The following is a 22,441-nucleotide window of genomic DNA, read 5'->3' as shown; positions in this document are numbered from 1 at the left end:
AGAACTAGAAAGCAAAGCCTTGGTTTGGCTCCAACGTCTATAATACTAACCGTGTCTACTGCACTAGTTTTTGTTTGTTAGTGGTGGGACTTGAACTCAGGGCCTGAGCACTGTCCCTGAGCTCTTTTGCTCAAGGCTAACACTCTATCACTTTGAGCCATAACTACAGTTCTGGTTTTTGAGTGATTTATTGGAGATAAGAGTCTCACAGGAACCTTTCTGTCTGGGCTGGCTTCAAACTATGATCCTCAGATCTCAGCCTCCTGAGTAGCTACGATCATCGATGTGAGCCACTGGCATCCATCTGCACTGTTATTTTTATAGGGATGTCTTGTGGATTTGGAAGCAGAGTTAGTGTATAGTGAAGATGGAGAGATTTGGAGATAGATTATTTTGAGTCTTCCTTTTCCAAAGAGGAGACAGTCTGGCCATGCAGACACATTCCATAATAGACACAAGGCCATCTCCGCATTCCCTCTCTCCCTATCCACCACACAATATACTTTGGGTGGAATAATACACTTTCCTCAAAACACTTTTGCATTGATGATTAGGATTATAGGCATGAGTTACCAGCACCTGGTAGTTTGGTGGCTTTTTGAGCACTACTCTCTCCCAAAGATGGTTGTGCTTTCATTCTCACCCACATATTGTGTAACCAATACCTCTAACCACAATTACAACGTCACAGATTTACATTAAGTTCCAATTCATTCCATTTTCCTTGATGTTGAAGGAATGACACCAAAGACCTGAACCTATGACCTTATAGGAGCTTTCTCACCCAACCTGACAACAGTTATCCTGCTCTATCTAATGTGGAGATCAGAAAAGGGATGAATAGAAGAAGGGAAGGGCCCAATAATAGGACAGGGTCACTATGCCCACTTTTAAGTATGGCTTCTTAACTACCTGAGGGACTATTGCCTTCTCAGGTTGTAGGGAGGGAATAAAATAAGGGAGGCTTTTTCTACTTGAAAGCTATTCATCTTCATCTGGAGATTAGTAAGGATCTAATTTGGACATTACTGTGGACCCCCGATCAGACTGAACAACTTCCCTGCCTTGCTTCCATTAAAATTCCTTTCATTTCTTTTTCTAGGAAAGCCTCCTGGTCAGCCATCAGATCTGGCTACTCCAGAGCCAGATTGGATTACCATGGCAAAGCAGAAACAGAGGAACTTTCCATCCAGTCTTCCTATGAAAGAACTAAAAGTCAATAACACAGCTGAAGACGAGGCTGAGACCAATAAGCCAAAATACAAGGTGAGAGCTAAAGACAAAGCTGAGAGCCTTGTCTAAAGAGTCTAACGGTATGGGAGGGGGGAATCTGAGACATCAAAGAAAACTCCCCACAAGCTTTGCAGAGCCACTGATTAAGCTTTCACGGGGGAACTATGGCAGACATGCAGCCACCACTACTCTCTGAGAGCATTAATCAAGGAAGGGGGATTTTTCCAGGGCAAACACTTAACTTTATATTACACAAATGAGCCCTGTGTTATGCTTTTAAAGGGTTTGTGGAAAACAGTGACTGTAGGAGGAATGCACAAATCAAATCCTGTCCTAAATATTCTAGAGTAGGATTTCACACAATTGGTTGAGAAATGAATAATATATCATCAACAATAGTAGGGGGAAAAACAACAGTAACCACCAGGTTAAAGACTGCAGAACAGGGGGGCAGGAGCATGGCCTAGTAGTAGAGTGCTCGCCTAGCATGCACTGGGTTCGATTCCTTGGTACCACACACACAAACAAAGCTGGAAGTGGTGCTGTGGCTCAAGTGGCAGAGTTTAGCCTTGAGAAAGCCCAAGGACAGTGCCCAGGCCCTAAGTTCAAGTCCGAGGCTGGCAAAAAAGTTTGCAGAATAGGATACAACAAACACACTTGCACACCCACATTCATTACGGAAAGCTCACAATAGTTGCATAATGGAAGCAGTCTCCTACAACAGATGAATAAATTAAAAATGTGATATATGGGTTGTGAATGTGACTTATAGGTAGAATTCTTGCATAACATGCATTAAGCCCTAGGTTTGATTCTTCAGTACCATATAAACAGAAAAAGCCAGAATGACACTGTGCTAGCCTGGTAGAGTGCTAGCCTTGAGCAAAAGCAGCTCAGGGACAGTGACTGACAAAAAAAATGTGAGCTAGACAGAAACACACACACACACACTGGAAGAATAAAACTATGTCATCTTGGAAAAATATACTGAATGAAGTAAGCCAGACCCAGAAAGAAAAAAAAGACACATATATTCTCTCGTATATAGATCTTAAATCCCAAATACAACCTCCAATGTAAACACACACAGGGGTATAGGCATAGAACATGATCGATACCTATGTTGTAGCTCACATCTGCAATCCTAGCTACACAGGAGGCTGAGATGTGAGGACTGTGGTTTGAAACTAGTCTAGGCAGGAAAGACCATGAGACTCATCTTCAATAAACTACTCCGAAAAGGCTGGAAGTGGTCTGTGGCTCAAGTGGTAGAGTACTGGCCTTGAGCACAAGGAAGCTCAAGGATAGTGCCCAGACCTATAGCTTAAGTCCCAGGACCGACATCAACAAAATTCCAAACCAAAACAAAAAGACATCATTAAGTTGACAAAGTGTAGTTCATGCAGCGGTGAAACTACATGGAATAAATGTTTCAAATGATAACAGTTTAACAGAATGAATATCGGGAGAGAACTATAAGAACACTCGGTGTACATATGTGATGAAGGAAGTGGGAAATATGAAGTGAGTCTGGGGAGAAAAAAAAGACAGAATGGGAGAAAGATGCAAGGGTGTCTCTGATCAAGAAGCACTAGTCCAATAACTGGACATATTACGTTGTAAGCCCCTTGGACCATTATTTGTTTAGAAAATGTAAAGAATAGAGTGACTAGTCTTGAAGGTATTTTATGCCTATAATTATGTACATGTGCTTTTTATTTTTGTCAGTCGTAGGGTTTGAACTCTGGGCTTGGGTGCTGTCCCTGAGCTCTTCAACTCAAGGCTACTGCTCTACCACTTTGAGCCACAGCTCCACTTCCAGTTTTCTGGTAGTTAATTGGAGATAAGAGTCTCATGGATTTTCATGCCTGGGGAAGGTTTTGAACTGTGATGCTCAGAACTCAGCTTCTTGAGTAGCTAGGTTTACAGGCATGAGTCAGGCTATGCATGTGCTTTTTGTAAATGGGATTCAAAGTAGAAAGACAGTAGCTCCCCTTCACTGCGGGCAATATATTACAAGATCCCCAGCAGATTTTTGAAATGTAAATAGTATCAAATTTTATATTGCAGCACATGAATTTGATTCCATTTTTACAAAGGCAAGAATGTTTGCTTATTCACTTAAAAGGGAGTTCTTTCCACCTTCTCTTTAGCTTGTCTGAATTGCCAGCCACAGCACGCACATATTTTAAGGCCACTATTAAGTAAAAGAAGGATTACTTGAACACAAGTACTACAAAACCATCATGGTTGATCTAATAATCAAGATGTGTATTAAATGACTCACAGACAGGCAGCGTCCATAGCATGGATATGCTGGACAAAAGGTGTATTGACATTCGTAAAGAAATGGGACAGGAGTGGCGGGGAGTGTGGCCTAGTGGTAGAGTGTTTGCCTAGAATGCATGAATACCTGGGTTCAATTCTTCGGTATATACATAGAAAAAGCCAGAAAAAGTGGTGCTGTGGCTCGAGGGGTAGAGCTCTAGACTGGAGAAAACACAAGGACAGTGCTCAGGCCCTGAGCTCAAGCCCAGGACTGGCAAAAAAAAAATCTTAGTAAAGAAATAGGATGGCATCAGATTTTTATCATGCTACTAAAATCAGCATGGAATTTAAAACTGATTTTAAAAAAAATCTGTGAAATTTCATATTCAATGGAAAGGGAAACTGTGCCTAAGAGGAATACTTTTTCATCAAAGGTATTCTTTCTGAATAGCTTTTCATATCGGTCTAACAAGTTGCCATGATGTGTGTCTGCATTTCTATATGTTTACCTGGCTTGATGCATCACCTGTCTGTGGGCTAAAATATATTATATGATGAACTAGACTCACGGTGTCACTAATGCGTGCAGGACAATGGGATAGTACCTTGTTCTTTTCTTTTTTTTTCTGGTTTTAATATTTATTTATTTTTTCTTCTTTTTTTATTGTAATTAGTAAAAGGGTTACATGATATTTGCCAGATAGAAGGTGCATTAATTCACATACATTGATACCCTTTCACATGTCTTGGTACCCGTTTCCCTCCCCCCCCACACCCCCCACCCGTCTTGGTTTTCCCCCCTTCCCTATCAAATTTCAAATATCCAAATACAAATAAGTTCAATATATCAGATAACAAAGTGAGATACTATACCTATATGAGATAACCAAGGGACAGCAAAGGAGATGAGAGACAACATAGTACATTATACCTTGTTCTTTTCTTGTAACAACTACAAAAAATATGTGTAGCCTGGTGCTGGTGGCTCATACCTGAAGATAGATGGGGGATAAGGGAGGGAGGGAGGGAGAAGGGAAGGGAAGGATCTTTACTTTGACTGTATTTCTCACTTTAAAAGATCTTTTTCATCTGTAGTATTTATCCAGAGAGTGGATCATACAAGGGTAAGTTCACTGAGAGTTGATTTTTTTGAAAGTACTATGATTTGAACTCGGGACCCTGCACTTACAGGCAAGTGCTGTACCATTTGAGCCATAGCCATGCCCCTTAAGATCCACTTTAGTTAAAGCTATCAAGGAAACATATCCTAGTATAAATAAACTCATTAATCTAGACTAGTTGTAGAGAGGTTAATTTGTAAAGCCTAAATCATAAATTTTTTAAAACTACAATTACATCATTTCCCAGTACAAGAAGCACTTCTATTCATATGTCAGCAACTTTTGCAAAGAAATAACCATAAGTAATGCACTTTAGTGAATTCATCAGATTTATTTGTAACTGCTTACTGGTTGTGTGTGTGTGTGTGTGTGTGTGTGTGTGTTTGCCAGTCCTAGTGCTTGAATTCAGGACTGAGCACTGTCCCTGACCTTCTTTTGCTCAAGACTAACACTCTATAACTTGAGCCACAGCACTGCTTTAGATTTTTCTGTGTATGTGGTACTAAAGAGTGGAACCCAGGGCTTCATGCATGTTAGGCAAGCATTCTACCACTATGCCACATTCCCAGCCCTGTAACTGCTGTTAAATGCAAAGGAAAAGATTGGGGATAGAGCAGATGAGGAAACCTCTAATCTGCAAATTTACTTGCCACTCTTGCCTGACAGAGTTAAATAATTCCCATGTTATTCTATTTACATGATTTACATAATTAGGCAATCTTTTCTTTCAAGTGTGGAAGGCAGTGAGTCACCTTAGGTTTTACTAATGTGAGTTTCTCCCTAAGGGAGTGTTCCATGTTTTCCTTTTATCCATATGTCATCTATTTGCTTATCTTTTATTAAACTGAAGGTGCCCAGGACAGGGTGTGGACTATATTATGTTGTGATTGTAATTTTTTTTCTGTCTTTATGTCAGAAAAATTTTGTTTTTTTTTTTTCTAAAGGAATCTAGCTCTGGCAATGAAATCCAACTTAAAAAGATTCTCAATTCTAGTCTCCATAAACAGGAAGCGGGACCACTGAAGCCTGCCAAATCAGGTAAAACAATCTATGTGACCCTGGGAGAATATTGTGGCCCTTGTCATTTTAAATTCAGTTAGTACGTCTGTCATTCCCTATATAAACCTCATGATTCTCTCAGGACTCTTCCATGAGAAGATATACATAATACTTGCTTTAGGAAAAAAAATAAGCTAGGTACTGGTAGCTCACATCTGTAATCGTACCTACTCAGAAGGCTGAGACCTAAGGATTGTGGCTCAAAGCCATTCCAGGCAAGGGCTTTAGGAATTCTCAGGCCTCCCTATTGTCTAGGTTCCTATGGTCACAGCCGTATTTACTTTATTCTTGTGATATAGCACTCAGGCATTGACATTCAGAAGCCTGACATTGAAGGAAGTGGGATCAGAAAGACTTAAGAACAAGGTGATCAGAAGGAACGTGAAAGAATGAGACATGATCCCCAATAAATGCACCCCCAATATCTTTGGATCTTCCTTATGCTTAATGTGTTATTTGCTGTGATTCCAGTTGCATTTGAAGATGAGTATACATCTACAAAGAAAGAAACTAAACGGTCTTTAAGCCTTCCAGCCAGGCTCCAGTGGCCAGATGACCCTGAGGAAGAAAGTGATGCGAATGAACCTGCCTGGTTCTCCTTGGCCAAGAAGAAAGCCAGAGCATGGAGCCACATGGCAGAAGTCATGTACTAAAAATCACTTTTCAGGGCCAGGAGTGTGGCCTAGTGGTAGAGTGCTTGCCTGGCATGCACAGAAACCCGGGTTTGATTCCTTGGTACCATATACATAGAAAAGGCCAGAAGGTCCTGTGGCTCAAATGATAGAGCTCTAGCCTTGAGAAAGCACAAGGGTAGTGCTCAGGCAGAGTTCAAGCCCTTAAACTGGCAAAAAAAGTTGCTCTTGGCTGAAGCATTAATAGTTTAAGTGATAACTAACGATAGCAATTCTATGTAGTGATTTGTGTACTATGGCTATTTCTTATTAAGCAAAAGCATCTTCGAAATGGAAGTGAAATCTTTTTGAATATTTTATTTGCATATTAGTTATACAAGGGTGTTTTATTGCGTGATTTTTTAAGCATACATACTATGTACCCTGACTAACTCATTACTTGCATCTCTCCCTCATACCCCTCTTCCCTTTTCAAAATCATTTCAGTAGGTTTCACTGGTTTTTTTTTAACACATGCCTTGTTTCATTTTGCTATGATTTTTGTAGTGTGTACTATTATTTGAATGAAATAAATATCATTGATGCCTAGTATTTATTACTGTCACTGCTGCCATCAGAACTCCCAGCATGTCCTCCATAAGAATCTATAGACAAAAAGTTTGTGCTGCTGTAGAATTGTGAAAGCTCTCAAACTTTGAACAATGTGCCTCACTTACAAGGAAGAAAGCAAAAAAAAAAGAACAAACCATTTTATTGGAGTAACTAAATGATTGTTTCCTGCAACCAAATGATATAATTCCTATGGAAAGAAACATTCAGATGATTTTGGCTGGACATTAGCTTTTAGTGTTGGTTTTTTTGTTGTTGTTTGTGGGTTTTTTGGCCAGTCCTGGGGCTTGAAGGGTCTGGACACTGTCCCTGAGGTAGCATTCTACCACTAGAGCCACGGAGCCATCTTTGGTCTTTTCTGTGTCTGTGGTAATGAGGGATTATCGCAGGGCTTCATGAATGGTAGGAAAGCACTATACCAGTAATCCAAATTCCCTACCCTAGGGTTTTTTTTTAATGAGCCTCATAAATGCTGAATTATTTGATTGTTTTGTAGTGACTGAAAAAGAGGTGATGGAAGAGCTCAAAGAAAGCTCCCACAGCAATCCCCTCATCAATCCACTATTTTTGTGAAACACGTTCCACATATGTCTGGGGCTTCTCAATGCTTTTAATTGGGGGTAAAATAATAAAGAGAGCAATTTACCCCAGGCTTGACAGAAGTGTGTATTTCCTTACCTAGCAGACCATTTTTCCCCCCTGAGTATTCGACAATTAGTTCATGAGCATTTGGTCTTTGTCTCAGCAACACTGTGAGCCTGTCTAATTGCCCAGAAATAGAAATGTGCCTCTAATCCTAAAAGTTTGTCTGAATTTAATGTTCTGCAGATTTTCAGCTGGGAGCTGGTGGCTCACGCCTGTAATCCTAGCAACTCAGGAGACTGAGATCTGAGGATCACGGTTCAAAGTCAACCCGGGTAGGAAAGTCCATGACATTCTTATCTGCAATTGACCTGTGAAAGGCCGCGCTTGTTTTGGGCTCAAGCAGTGTCTGTTTGGCTTGGGTGAGCTTGGCTTACCAGATAGGCGTGGAGGAATTCTGCAGCGCTACAATCCACTGGCTCACCTGGGCTTGGCGGTATTCAAGTGTCTCCTCCTGGGCTCGGCTGGGCTCGGCAGATGGGCTGCTTGGCTTGGTTCAGCTACTCCTCTTGCCTGGGCTTGGCTGCACTCGGTTACCTTTGGCTGTAGTCTGCTCCCCTGCACCTGGTTATTTGGCTAGGCTCGGTAAGACTGCGCTAGGCTGGCCTCGGCTCCCTTTGGCTATGCTCAGTTTGTGCTGTGCTTCGCTGCGCTCCACTGCTTTGTGCTAAGCTCCGCTCTTCCGCTAGGCTCGGATGGACCCTTCTGCGCTCGACTAGCTCGACTGGGCTCGGCATGTTTGCGCTCGGTTTGGCTGGGCTCGATTAGGCTTGGCTGGGCACGGCTCTTGGCTAGGTTCGACTAGGCTCGACAACGGGTTTGATCTGTTGTGTTCTCATCTGGCTTCCTCTATTGAGCTAGGCTGGAGCGTGTTCGGGTGCGCTCAATTGGGTTCAACTCAATTTAGCTGGACTTTGCTGAGCTTGGCTCAGATTTGTTGCTTTGGGCTGGGCTTGTGTGAACAAATTTACTCGGATGGACTGTTTTCTTGTGTTGCCCATCAGTTGGGCTCGGTTATACTCCAGTGCTTGCAGCTCGGCTGGGCCGCAGCGCCCTGCGGTGACCGCTCCAGACCGCTAGAAGGCGCTGTCGCAAGCCGGCGCGTTCCGACAGAGGGCGGGAGGTTTTCAAGCTCAAGGTCCTGTGGTTAGCCGGGAGTTCAGGGCGCTGTGGGCCTGTGGCTCCGCGGGATCCAAACACTTTGCCCCGGGGATGGCAGCGATCGGCACCCCAGCCCACTGGCGGGAGTTCCGCGTGCCTGGGCGGCCCCGGAGGAGACTCCCCCCTACCCCGCCCCTGCACCCCCATCCCGAGCGGGCTTGGCTCTTAGCGGAACACTGCAGCCGATTTCCTCCCAGGTCCTCTCCTGGCGGGGAGGAGCTGCCTAGCATCTGGGGTCCTCGCCGGAGGACCCCAAGGTGGCCGGCAGTGGGGGCGCACCTGGATCTTGGCGGCTGCGGCAGGACGCCCCCCCTGCACCCCCAAAGTGAGGTCATGGGGTCGTCCACATTGCAGGGCTGGGCCGAGCTAGAGCAGTGCCCGATCTGGCCTGGGCCCGGCCTGGGCCGGGCAGTGAGGGACCCCAGTGCGGGTTCTGGGTTTCTGGCCTGCAGATGAGGCTGCAGGTACCCAGGCTGAACCGAGCAGAGATCAATAACAAACACATGCATTTTCCCCAGCCTCTGGCTACACATACACAAAATCTGTTCTTTTTAAGTGTACATTGCCTTTTAATTAGTTGTGCAACTATCACCACAAGATGGTTTTAGAACATCTTGATCACTTTCCAAACTTTCTTATTTTTTTCCAGTCCTGGGCCTTGAACTTGGGGGCCTGAGCACTGTCCTTGGACTTCCTCAAGGCTACCACTCCACCACTTAAGCCACAGCACCACTTCTGGCTTTTACTGTGTATGTGGTACCTAGGAATTGAACCCAGGTCTTTGTGCATGCTAGGCAAGCACTGTACCACTAGGCCAAACTCCCGACCCTCCCCCCCCCCCCCCCCCCCGCACTTCTCTAAGCAACCATTTAGCTGTTGTGTTCTCTAGATGATTTTTTTCTGGCCATTTTATATAAATAAATTTCATACAATATATTCCTTTGTGACTAACTTCTTTAGCATATTTTCCAGATTCATTAGTTTGTACCATTAATCAAGTCTCCATTTCTTTTTTTCTGTCTGAATTGTGTAGATCATGACATGGACACATCACATGTTGTTTTTCTGTTCCTTTGTCAGCATTTCAGTTGCTACAACATTTTGGTGATTACAAATAGTCCTATTGTGACCATTTCTATAAGAACTGTTCTGAAGCCTGTTTTTTCTTGGGGGTTTATCTATTAATGGAATTCCTGGCTCATATAGTGAATGAAGGTGCAACCTTTTGTTGTTTTTTCTTTGGCCAGTCCTGGGGCTCGAACCCAGGGCCTGGGAGCTGTCTCTGAGCTGCTTTGGCTTAAGGGTACCATTCTACCACTTGAGCCACAGCTCTACTTTTGGGGCGGTTAATTGCAGATTAGCATCTCTTGGACTTTCCTTCTTAGGCTGATTTCAAACCATGATCCTCACATCTCAGCTTCCTGCATAGCTAGGATTCATAGGTCGTTTTAACAACTTCCAATCGTCCAAAATGTGTGCACTTTTGTGTGCTCCCACTTGTGAATGAGAATTGACAGTTGAATTGCCTAGCCTCAGTGTTTTGATTAAATTTCGATTACCTAGTTTTGCACACCTTAGTAAATATCTTTTACATAGTATAAAACCTAGGAGTTGAAATAAGTGAATAATTCATGATTCTTCTTTGCAAAGAGCTCTGCAACACAAAGAAACAGAATGAAGGGTGTGAAGAGTGTGCATGGAGCTGAGCAGGGGAGGCTGTGCAGTGAAGAGATGAGACACAGCCCAGTATGCAGTGGGGGCAATGGAGATGAGTACTAAGAAAACAACCGAAAAGGGAACACTGTTCCAAAAGAAATGTACTCATTACCTGACTTATGTAACTGTAACCACTCTGCACAGCACCTTTACACTAATAATAAAAGAAGCTTTTGTACAAGGGATCTTCATGTCTCGTCAGTTTTCTTTCTGTATGTGTGTGTGTGTCATATATATACACATGCGTGTAAGTATATGTTTTATGCTCGTACTGCGGCTTGAATTGAGGGCGTCTTCCTCTTGTTTGTTTTTTTATTTTCTAATTCAAGATTGGTGCTCTACCATTTGAGCTACACTTCTACTTCCAGCTTTTTCCCAACTAATTGGAGATAAGAGTCTTATGGGATTTTCTGTACAAACTAGCTTTGAACCATGATCCTCAGATCTCAGATTTCTGAATAGCTAGGATTACATGCGTGCCAGCACACGATTCTATACACATATATACTTTTTCATTTTCATTTTCATTTTCATTTTTTGTCAGTCGCAGGGCTTGAACTCTGGGCCTGGGCGCTGTCCCTGAACTCTTCATCTCAAGGCTAGGGCTCTACTACTTTGAGCCACAGCGCCACTTGCCATTTTCTGATTGTTAATTGGAGATAAGAGTTTCATGGACTTTGGTGCCCAGGTTGACTTTAAACCATGATCCTCAGATCTCAGCCTCCTGAGTAGCTAGGATTATAGGTGTGAGCTGCCAGCGCCCAGCTAACATAAATACTTTTAAAAAATCAAATTGTAGGGCCAGGAGTTTGGCCTAGTGGTAGAGTGCTTCCCTAGCATGCATGAAGACCCGGGTTTGATTCCTTGGTACCACATACATAGAAAAAAAGCTGAAAGTGGTGCTGAGGCTCAAGTGGTAGAGCTCTAGCCTTGAGAAAGTCCAAGGACAGTGCTCAGACCCTGAGCTCAAGCTTGGGACTGGCAAAAAAAATCAAATTGTGGCACCATGTAAAGATAGGAGAAAATAAGAGAGATGTTAAGGACTCACTTGTGTTTCTATACCAGTGCATACACTGAAGCCCAATCTCCTTTATGACTCTTATTTTGAGATGGGACCTTTAAGTAGTAGCTCGCTTTAATGAGATTGTAGACAGTGAGCCTTCTGAGGAAAAGAAGAACCAGTGGAAGTGTCAGTTTATTACGAAATTCCCTGAGACTAATCTCCATCTAACAAGAAGAAAGCCAGAAGTGGAGCTTTGGTTTAAGTGCTAGAGCACCAAGCCTGAGTAGAAAAAGCCAAAGAATAGTGTCCAGGCCCTGAGTTCAAGCTCCAGTAGTGATCCTACCCCTCACCCCTACCCCCCACAGCAGCACTGGTACCTGCAGCAGTATGTTAAATTAATAAGACAGAAATGAACTCTGTTTAGGCCCAGAGTAAGTAAATCTAAGAGAAAGGATGCACATAATTGGTTGCTGAGGACTTGGGGAAGGGAAATGAGGAATGAGTTCTTCATTAGTGGATACAGGATTTGGGGGTGATAAAAATGTTTGGAAATTAGAAATAGTAGTTGTCCAAAATTCTGCATGTCCTAATCACTGAAATATTTACTTTAACATGGTTCATTGTGTTTTATAAATTGCGACTGAAAAAAATGCTAAGATGGTAGAAGACATGTGCTTCTACAGAGTATGAAGAAAGTAGTGCTAGCAAGAGAGCACCTAGGAAATCTTCACTAAATACACAAATGACACTGTCTAGTCCCAAGTACATGTGGGGTCATCTTATATGCCCAGTGTAGAGATTAAGCCCCCCTCTCCTTATTTTATTTGCTTCATTTTGTCTTAAAATATTTCAGAGCAACCAAGGATAGTGATATACCTCACTTCAGATGCTGAGGCAGGAAATCTAGAGTTTGAGGTCAGCTTGGGCTATATAGTAAGTTGGGCGGAGGGATGGGGAAGAGAAGAGGAGGGAGGGAGGGAGAAAGAAAAACCAAAGAGGTAAAAGGTATGAATCAGGATTATTTAAATATCATCAGCCATTTTGTAAAAATTCGCTTTTAATTTTATCAAACATGTGAAATACAAGTAAACAAGAAGGTAGAGAACATTGGATATTACAACACTGTTTTTAATAAAAGACAGATCTTCATCTATATCCTTACAACATTTTTTAAAATTGACATCTTAAATTATTCTGATGTTAATAAAGGTACAAAATGATAAAAACACTGTCCCTTTTAGATATAGAGGTAAAACAGAGATTCGAATGTTCTCTTGAGAAATCTATTTGTATTTCAACGAACTCATTTAAACAAACTAATTTATAACTTGAGTAAATGCTTTAAATGTATCTTTAAAACTATATAGAAAAGCCAACTAGTATTGAGTATCATACTTAGCAAGTATATATTTGGTATAAAGTAAGTGCTGATGGTTTCTAAAACAGTAAACATTGGAATCTTCTTTGTGCATTCTTTTTGTTCCTATTCTTTTTACCTGTAGATAAATAAAAGAAAATTGACAGCTGTTAGAACACTAACCTGTAGAAAAATATAAGAAAATAATCCTCTCATGCATGACTGCTACATATGGGCTATATTTCGGTAAGTAGAGAGCATGCTTCCCTCTTAAAATTCAACCCTTGTATATAAGAATGCATATGCAACCAAGGGCTGTAATTATGTTTTCCTCTTTGTGAATAGCAGAAGTGCTTGGGAGTGTGTGCATGTGTGTTAGGAGACCATTCTGCTATTTAAATAAATATATCCAGCTCTATAAGCCGATATTGGTTCAAAAGATGCTCTTTTACCCTCTCAGACCCTTGAAATCTATACAAACTACAAATCATTGCCTTGGTAGCTGAGTAGGCACTCTTTCTAGCATCTTGGAAAAGTGAGTAAAAATCCATACAGGCCTAGTTTCAGTAGCTCTCACCTGTAATCCTAGCTACTCAGGAATCTGAGATCTGAGGATCATGGCTAAAGGCCAGCCTGGGCACTAAAGTCTGTGACTCTGATCTCCAATTAACCACTAGAAAACTGGAAGTGGTGCTGTGGCTCAAAGTGACAGAGTGATATCCTTGAGCTAAGAAGCTCAGGGACAATCAAACCAACCCCCTCCCGAAAAAAGAGTGTTCTAGTAACATTTCAAGAAGATTAAGTTGAATTTTGACCTGTTTCTACTATTTTTTTTCTAAACTCACCAAAACAAATAATAAAGCTTCAAGTAAGCAGGAAATGCAAGAATGTGGAGTTTACTCAAACTATCACTTATACCTAGATTTTTTGGAGCAGTTATCCGTTGGTTCCACATTAGTAACTTTGGTTTTCCTCCTTGGTGTCTTCCTCTGCTTCTTTCTCCTCCTCCTCCTCTTGTTCATTTTCTTCCTTGTCATCATCCTCCTGCTCCTGAGTTATTTCTTTAGGGAGGAATAATACAGACTTTGAGAACAGGGACTCATAAGAGAATGGAAGTCAGAAAAAATAAATAAATGAAGAGTTAAACACGTTTTTGTTGCTGAGAAGTACCATTCGGTGGCCCTTGTACTTTGTTTTCCCTTTCTTATTAAATGTGCCATCCAGAGTTGCTAATTACCTCTTTTGGGGAGGAAAGGATGGAAGGCATTGAGTCTGTTTGTATTCTGTGTTTTGGGCAGAACTTGGCTGGGAAAATATGTGTTTGCCTCAAAGACACATTCTGCTATGAAGCCAATCTTTTCCTCATATTCATTCCCTTTTCACTTAGAGATTAATCTTATAGTTGTTATTAAAAAGCCATGAATATAAAATGAGGTACATCATTCGTTGTTTTTCCTTGAAACTCGTCTTCCATTTCTTTGCAATATTCCCTCTGGCAGTTATTTCCCACAATGTCCTCAATAAATCGCATTGCTAATGTGAGCTCTTACAAACCCAGGGCTGATAGAGGACAAAGCCATAAGGACCTTATACAATTGGGCGTCCACACTGAGGGCTGGCTTTACTTTGGAGGAGAGCCTCGTGTGTGACCTCCTCGCCCTTCCCAGCCGCTGCTCATCCCAGTTTTCCCAGCAACATTTGACCCTTGGCCTCCTCTACCCTGTTTCTTACCACTCAAGACTGTGACATGCTCCACGCTGTCCTTTGCCGGCCCCTCTACCACTTGGTCCACGGTCACCGCTGCCATCTCTGCTACCTCCTCCTCTGTGTCATGTTCTGTGCTCACCACTGCCACTTCCTCCGATGGCTCATCGGAATCCAAGGTTGCTGCTATGCCCTCTCTTGGTTCCTCCAGCGCCAGGACTGACGGAGCTTGAGACAAGCCTGCAGCACCTACGCCCTCGCCTTCACCCTCTAGGGACGCAACCCTAATGGTGGGCCTCTGGGGTACCGGGAGTGCCAGCAGCTCGCCCGAGCCATCGGGGGCGGGAGAGCGGGGGCGCACAGTGAGGTGGTGGCCCGAGCGGACGAGGATATGGTCGTTATAGTGGAGACGATGCAGGAGGGTGTGGACCAGATCCAGGAACATGAACCGGAAGCCAACCATGGGGAACTGGCGGGCATCCACTATAGGGCCGTGGCTCATATTCTGGTCCCCACCCTCCTCGTCAGCAGGCCCGATGTCAGAGTCTTCATCGGTATTACTGCCCTCGAAGCCAGGGGCCAGGACCACGGCCTGCTCGCTATGCTCGCTATGTTCGCTATGTTCGTCATCTAGGCCTCCCTCGGCCTCCATGACCTCCGCCACCCCGGGCCCGGAGACTTCAGCTTCCTCAACCACAAGTGCCACATCGCACTCCTCCGGGCCTGAGCCGCCGCCCATCCCATCCCCCTCTTGAGCCATTTGGGCCCACTCTCCGGTGGGGCTCACCCGGCCCTCTTGGCCTTCATTTATACCATCTCCATTTCCTGCGGCAGACATGACACCACTCGATATCCCAACTGCGTTGCTGTTGGAATGAGGTGTTGGCGTGAGTCTACGCAGTAATGATGGCCACCAAGCGGACTGCCACGTAGGGAAGCCCGTTGGCGAGAAGAAATAGGAGCGGAGGGGTGGGACGAGACTTGGGATCAGCCAACTGCTGAAGGGACAACTGACCCTGGTGATACCCTATAGGCAGAGCAAGGATCCAATCCCAGGATTGGCCAACCAAACATGGCCTTACAAAACCAAATGAGGGGGGGATTCTATATGGGGATAGGGGAGTGTGAAAAAGGATTAACAAATGGGTGCATGCCTACTTACTTCTAACATGTAACCTGATGTGCTGAAAGGTGAAGATTGACATGCCCTATATCCAATGAGTGACCAAGGACCTTGCCCTATTAGACTGTTCAGCATTACTACATATCTACCTTTCTTTGACATTTTAGCGGTCCTTTTATTTTTGTCCGTTAGCTATATACACATCCTGACCATTTGCTTGTATTCTTGTATAATAAAAGTATATTGTAGGTCTGGGAGTTTGGCCTAGTGGTAGAGCATTTGCCTAGTGTGCACGAAGACCCAGGTTCAATTCCTCGGTATCACATATATAGAAAAATCTGGAACTGGTGCTGTGGATCACGTGCTTGAACTCTAGCCTTGAGAAAGTCCAAGGACAATGTTCAGGCCCTGAGCTCAAGGTCCAGGACTAGCAAAAAAAAAACTATATTGTATAGGGTATTGAGGCAAGCCACACATTGGTGGCTTATGTCTATAATCGTAGCTACTCAGAAAGCTCAGATCTAAGAATCATGGTTCAAAGCCAGCCTCGGCACAAAAATTCATGAGATTCTTATTTCCAATTAACCACCAGAAACTGGAAGTGGCACAGTGGCTCAAATTGGTAGAGTGCTACTCTTGACCTGAAGAGCTCAGGGATAGCACTGAGGCTCACAGTTCAAACACCATGACAGAAATATATATATATATATATATATAAATATGAACACACATGTGTGTAGGTATAATAAGTACATATAATAAAAATATAATAAGTGCATATATTTAACATACTATAGGCCTATTAATCGAAACAATTGAATTATTGTCAGAATAATATTTTGATTAATTGGGACCACTGTAAGAGTACTCTATCATCAAAACTAATTATAAATACTTTGATTTGTAATGAGGTTTTTTTTTTTTTTGCCAGTCCTGGGCTTGGGCTCAGGGCCTGAGCACTGTCCTTGGGCTTTCTCAAGGCTAGAGCTCTACCACTTGAGCCTCAGCACTAGTTCCAGCTTTTTGCTATGTATGTGGTACCGAAGAATCGAACCCAGGTCTTCGTGCATGCTAGGCAAGCACTCTACCACTTGGCCAAACTCCCAGCCCCTGTAATGACGTTTTATATAATTCTCTCTCTCTCTCTCTCTCTCTCTCTCTCTCTCTCTCTCTCTCTCTCTCTCTCTCTCTCTCTCTCTCTCTCTCTCTCTCTCTCTCTCTCTCTCTCTCTCTCTCTCTCTCTCTCTCTCTCTCTCTCTCTCTCTCTCTCTCTCTCTCTCTCTCTCTCTCTCTCTCTCTCTCTCTCTCTCTCTCTCTCGTGTGTGTGTACGTACACTTACCAATCCTGGGCCTGAACTCAGGGCCTGGGACTGTGTCTGAGCTTTTGTGCTCAAGGCTAGCACTCTGCCACTCAAGCCACAGCTCTACTTCCAGCTTTTCTAGTTCTTATTGGAGGTATTAGTCTCATAGACTTTCTTGCTCATACTAACTTTGAACTGCAATCCTCAGATCTCAGCCTCCTGAGTAGCTAGGATTACAGATGTCTGCCACTACTGCTCCTCTTGATAATATTTCCTAATGAATCCAACCTAACATTCCAAGACAGTGATAAAAATTCCATAAATGACTTTCAAGAGATAAACATGTTTAAATAAATTTTTCTACTTGTACTAGGCACTGCTGGTTTACATCTGTAATCCTAGCAATTCAGGAGACTGAGATCAATATATGATATATACGATATGTGTCTGTCTATCAGTCATAGCCATGTCTCCCCTCCATTTCAAGGTTCTGATTCAATGGATCTGGTTGACTATTGCAGTCAGTGCACTCTCTAGAGATTGTCACTAGGCGGAGCAATGTGACTCTGTATCATAGTAGAGATCCAGCTTTGCTCCAAGAACACAAGGGCGCTCTCTCTCCCCCCCCCCTCTCTCTCTATTCTCTATCTCTCCCCCCCTCTTCCCTGTCCCTGACTTCAGATATTTTTTATTCGCAGAAAGTTCCAATGCTGTTTTCTTTCCTTTTTCTATCAGGTTCACCTTAACAGGACATCTGCCTGAAAGCTTCTTCATCTCGTCTAACCCATTTCCACCAAAAATTCCCCCATACTTTCTATCTCTTTTACCACCCTATTCTCTTTTCATTGTCTGTTTCTGCGAATCGCTTTGCCTCAGTTGTCTTATAAGTAAAAGGATAATGGTAGTATCATTTGAGGAGCTAACAAAAAACTACATAAATTTGCATTGTGTGATTTGACAGGTGGCATCTTAGATCCTCACAGAAATGGAATCTATACTGAAACAGAAGGTACTGTGTTCAAGCAAACAAAAGTTTTTCTTTTTTTTTCCAGTTCTGGGGCTTGAACTCGTGGCCTGGGCATAGTCCTCTGGACAATTTTTGCTCAGCGCGAGCATTCTGCCACTTGAGCCACAGCACCACTTCCAGCTTTTTCTGTGTATGTGATTCCAGGGAATTGAATCCAGGGCTTTGTGCATGCGAGGTGAGCATGCTACCACGAGGCCACACTCCTGGCCTGCAAACACAATTTTAAAGAAACTTATTTTATTTTGTTAGTCCTGTGGATTGAACTCAGGGATTGGTCACTGTCCTTGAGCTTTCTCAAGGCTACTTCTCTACCATTTGAGCCACACCATCACTTCTGAGTATTTTCTGTATATGTGGTACGAAGGAATCGAATCCAGAGCTTTGTGCATGCTAGGCGAGTACTCTATCATTAGGCCACACTTCCAGCCTCAAGATACTTATTTTTATTATGTATTATATAAAGTAGATTATGTTGAAAAAGTATTTGTAGAAGAGCTCCACATGCATGGGCATTAGCCTTCGAGTGGAACAGTTGGTTGTTTTTTGTGTGTTTGAGAACAGGGTCTCTCTATATAGTCTACTCCTGATATGGAACTCACAATTCTTCTGCCTCTTACCACGTGTGTGATGAGAACGAGTATCAGCAGAGCCATTGAAGGAAATAACTACTGTAAATGACTAGAATGGAAAGAATCACAGAGATGGCTCCCTGGCGTAATTCAGGAAGTTCTGTGCCAGCAGTTCTGTGCTTTGCAGTTTTGAAGGTGAACCTTAAGTTTACCTGGGCTAATTCACCTTCAAAAGACTCCTGTGGCAATCCTTTGCAACAAATTGTTTTGGCAGACTACCCAGCTAGGGAGATTCCTGGCAGTGAAAAGGACACACACACACACACACACACGGGCGGGGAGTTTGGCCTAATGGTAGAGTGCTTGCCTAGCATGCACGAAGACCCAGGTTGGATTCCTTAGTACCACATACATAAAAAAAAGCTGGATGTGGTGCTGTGGCTCACGTGGTAGAGCCCTAGCCTTGAGAAAGTCCAAGGACAGTGTTCAGGTTCTGAGTTCAATTCCCAGGACTGGCAAAAAAAGGGACATACTCAGATTGATACAAGTACTACAGTGCTTTGCATTTGAATCTTATACTAGACTGGCAGCTACATGGAGAGTGATTGGCAAAGGACAGAAAAGAGTGAAGATCAGAATTGATTTAAAGGGTACTTATCTATAGGAGAAGTTTGTAATTAATAAACATTTTGCAAAGATGTGGTTGTTGTTATTTTGCTTGTCCTGGGCCTTGAACTCAGGGCCCAGACACTATCCCTGAACTTGTGTGCTCAAGGCTAGCGCTCTACTACATGGGTCACCATCTCCACTTCTGGCTTTTTAAGTAGTTCATGGGAGATAAGAGTCTCATGGACTTTCTTGCTCTGGCTGACTTCGAACTGCAATCCTCAGATCTCAGCCTCCTGAGTAGCTATTTATAGGCATGGCCACAGATGCGAAACTTTGAAGAAAGATCTTTAAAAAGGGGGAGCATTCTTTGGGAGTTGGTGGTATGAGTAATAAGCAGTGATTTCTGTGTGTTTAGCTTCCATTGAGCTCATCATTCTACCTTTATTAGAAAAATTCCTATTTCTCCAAATCCTTGCAAGACACCTCAGATCCAGAGAGAAGCCTCAGGGGATGGAGAATGGTACGGTGAGCAAATAATAATATTCCATGTACTTGACTGGGAGTGTAACCTAGGGTTAGAGTGCTCGCTTAGCATGCATGAAGCCCTGGGTTCGATTCCTCAGTAACACATACTCAGAAAAAAACAGAAGTGGTACTGTGGCTCAATGGCCTTTAGCAAAAAGTGCCCAAGGTTAGTACCTCAGCCTTGAGTTCAAGCCCCGGGACTAGCAAAAAAATATATATATATTCCAAGTACTTATGTGAAAATGGAGCCCCATAACTTAAGGAGATGGGTGTTGTTGGCAAGATGTGGGGGGAAGATTTGGATACAGAAGGCGTGACATTGATCAACATGCATTGTGCCTACAAACTGGTACAACTACTTGACATGGGTATAGATAACTAAATCATCAGGAAAGCCTTTCTCCAGAGCACTTTTTTTTGCCAGTCCTGGGCTTGAGCTCAGGGCCTGAGCACTGTCCTTGGACTTTCTCAAGACTAGAGCTCTACCACTTGAGCCTCAGCACCACTTCCGGCTTTTTTCTATGTATGTGGTACCGAGGAATCGAACCTGGGTGTTCGTGCATGCTAGGCAAGCACTTTAACCACTAGGCCAAACTCCCGGCCCCATCTCCAGAGCACTTTTTAAAATTGCAAATATTCTTGTTGTGAATATGAAAAAGCATTTGTCACACTCATGGACCAAAACATCTGGATTTGCATCCTTGTTTTGTCACCTAGCAGCTGTGTAATCCTGGCTCGTTATTTAACCTCTGTGTGATTCCGCAGGTATTTAAAAATGGAAAATGAAGAGTATAACAGCATTTGCCTCACAGACTTGCATTAAATGAGTTAATATGTTAAATGAGTTAGTAAAAAGCATAGAGCATGTTACATAAATCATGAGTCCTTAGCGTGCAATTCCTGCTCTTGAGGACCTTAGAGTTCAGCTGGTGAGATGAAGGCTCATGCATTAGAAAGTAATAATACACGTTACTATTTATCACTAGCTTGCATGTCAGGCCTTAAGTTTATGATAATGAACAAGATGGCCTTGATATAACTAGAAAGTATCAGAGAAACAGCAAGAGGAAGATCAGTGAGGAAGTCCTTTGAGGGTAAAGTGGTCAGAGATGGCTCACAGAAAAGAGGTGGGAGATGGGGTAGCCTCAGAAACATGCCAGGGGCTTGGTAGATGGAGACAGAGCAATGAGATGGGAACAAGAGAGCAAAGGCTTGGAGGCAAAAAACCCCACAAAACACCCATAGGATGGAGAAGACAGCCAGGAGTCTATACTTGAAATGTACAGGAGAAGTTCCCTTACATATATCTAAGTGATAACAATCCTGATCTAAGAAAAAAAGAGAGAATTTCTTAACATCCAGAAATTGGAGGGCTAAACCATGGGGTTGCTGGCAGTCATTAATGACTATTGTCTGCCAGGAAGTGTGGATTCAGGGAGAGGAGAGAAGAGGAAAGGGGAGGGGAAAGGGAGGGGAAGAAGAAGGGAAAGAGACAGGAGACCTAGAGATAAAGAGAGGAGAGGACCGGGAGTTTGGCCTAGTGGTTATAGTGCTTGCCTAGAATGCACGAAGACCCGGGTTCGATTCCTTGGTACCACATATATAGAAAAAGCCGGAAGTGGTGCTGAGGCTCAAGTGGTAGAGTTCTAGACTTGAGAAAGTCCAAGAACAGTGCTCAGGCCCTGAGTTCAAGCCCAGGACTGGCAAAAAAAGAGAGGAAAGAGAGACAGAGAGACTCCTTGCACTCACACAGAGAGGGCAGCAAATGTTAGAAAGGGATGAACAGCGAGAGTCCTGGCCCTGAGAGTCTCTGTAACCTAGTAGTCAGGAACACAGCTTGTGGAGCCAGCCTGCCTGGGTCTCTGTTCCAGCTCTACCACTTCCCAGCTGCCAACAAAGCATAATCCCACAATCCACTGTGCATAGTAATTTCCTCTTTTCCTGGTCACCCTTCAGTGAGGGAGATGGCCCACTTCCCATTGCCTGTTGTTCCCACAACTAACACTTGAACAGTGTCTTTCCACTTCCCTGATGAAACATTCATCCAAAGCTGAGTTTTCTCTGTGATCCATGGCAAAGGGCCCAAGGAAGATAGATCCAGACTTTTAGTCTGGTTACACACAGACTCCAACATGATTTACTTATAGTCTTAGCAGCAAGAAAACTTGCAAGTGTTATGCATGCAAGGAACTCCCTTCTGGCAATTGCTCTAAATGCTTTTTTTGTTTTTTTAACAGAAACATAGTTTATAATGTCTCACTGTTAGTCCTTTCTCACTTGTTTGGGAACATTCATTGGAGTTCCAACTATGTTAACCCACTGAGGAGTAAGAAAAATGGTAAAAGTAGGATATCTTAAAAAATGTGCTAGTACTGAGGCCTGAATTCAAGGTCCCTCAATCTCATTTGGCTTTTCTGCTTAAGGTTGGTATTCTGCCACCTGACCCACAGCTCCATTCTGATTTTTGCTGGTTAATTGGAGATAAGAATCTCATGGAGTTTTCTGCCCAGTCTGGCTTTGAATCTTGATCCTTAAATCTCAGCCCCTTGAGTAGCTAGGATTATATATGTGAGCTACCAATCAGCTTTTTTTTTTGCTAGTCCTGAGGCTTGAACTCAGGGCCTGGGCACTGTCCTTGGGCTTTCTCAAGGCTAGTGCTCTACCACTGGGAGCCACGGCACCACTCTGGATTTTTCTGTGCATGTGATACCCAGGAATCAAACCCAGGACTTCATGCATGCTATGCAAGCACTCTACCACTAAGCCATACTTTTGGCCTGCA

General features: G+C 43.2%; 2 protein-coding genes across 2 annotated transcripts in view; one reads left to right on the top strand and one right to left on the bottom strand.

Moving 5' to 3' along the window:
• Positions 1 to 7,199, top strand: part of Kiaa1210 (KIAA1210 ortholog) — a 31,721-nt gene extending 24,522 nt beyond the window's left edge. Inside the window, exons 8-10 of the mRNA XM_090327156.1 lie at positions 1,103 to 1,266; positions 5,567 to 5,660; positions 6,153 to 7,199. Coding sequence (XP_090183282.1) covers positions 1,103 to 1,266; positions 5,567 to 5,660; positions 6,153 to 6,334 — 440 coding nt within the window. The 3' untranslated portion in view covers positions 6,335 to 7,199. The remainder of the gene's footprint in view (positions 1 to 1,102; positions 1,267 to 5,566; positions 5,661 to 6,152) is intronic.
• A 6,520-nt stretch (positions 7,200 to 13,719) lies between these two features.
• On the bottom strand, positions 13,720 to 17,703 carry Ct47c1 (cancer/testis antigen family 47 member C1). The gene is made up of 3 exons (XM_090327155.1): positions 17,671 to 17,703; positions 14,533 to 15,532; positions 13,720 to 13,862 (listed from the first exon to the last, which is right to left on the bottom strand). The coding sequence occupies exons 1-3, from the start codon at positions 17,701 to 17,703 to the stop codon at positions 13,756 to 13,758; spliced, it is 1,140 nt and encodes a 379-aa protein (XP_090183281.1). The 3' UTR covers positions 13,720 to 13,755.
• Between the last annotated feature and the right edge of the window lie 4,738 nt (positions 17,704 to 22,441).

Source organism: Megascapheus bottae, chromosome X (assembly GCF_031878675.1).
Source record: "Megascapheus bottae isolate mThoBot1 chromosome X, mThoBot2.hap1, whole genome shotgun sequence".
Classification (NCBI taxonomy): Eukaryota; Metazoa; Chordata; class Mammalia; order Rodentia; family Geomyidae; genus Megascapheus; species Megascapheus bottae.
Note: the sequence above shows the minus strand (reverse complement) of the source record. Positions and strands in the feature narration are given on the sequence as shown.

Bases quoted from the DNA above. Each gene is read 5' to 3' on its own strand.
- Ct47c1 (XM_090327155.1), bottom strand. From the start codon at position 17,703: ATGAAGAAGCTTTCAGGCAGATGTCCTGTTAAG. The intron at 15,533-17,670 runs GTGAACCTGATA...CTCTGCCTATAG, and splicing joins CAGGCAGATGTCCTGTTAAG to GGTATCACCAGGGTCAGTTG. The intron at 13,863-14,532 runs GTAAGAAACAGG...TCCTCCCTAAAG, and splicing joins GCATGTCACAGTCTTGAGTG to AAATAACTCAGGAGCAGGAG.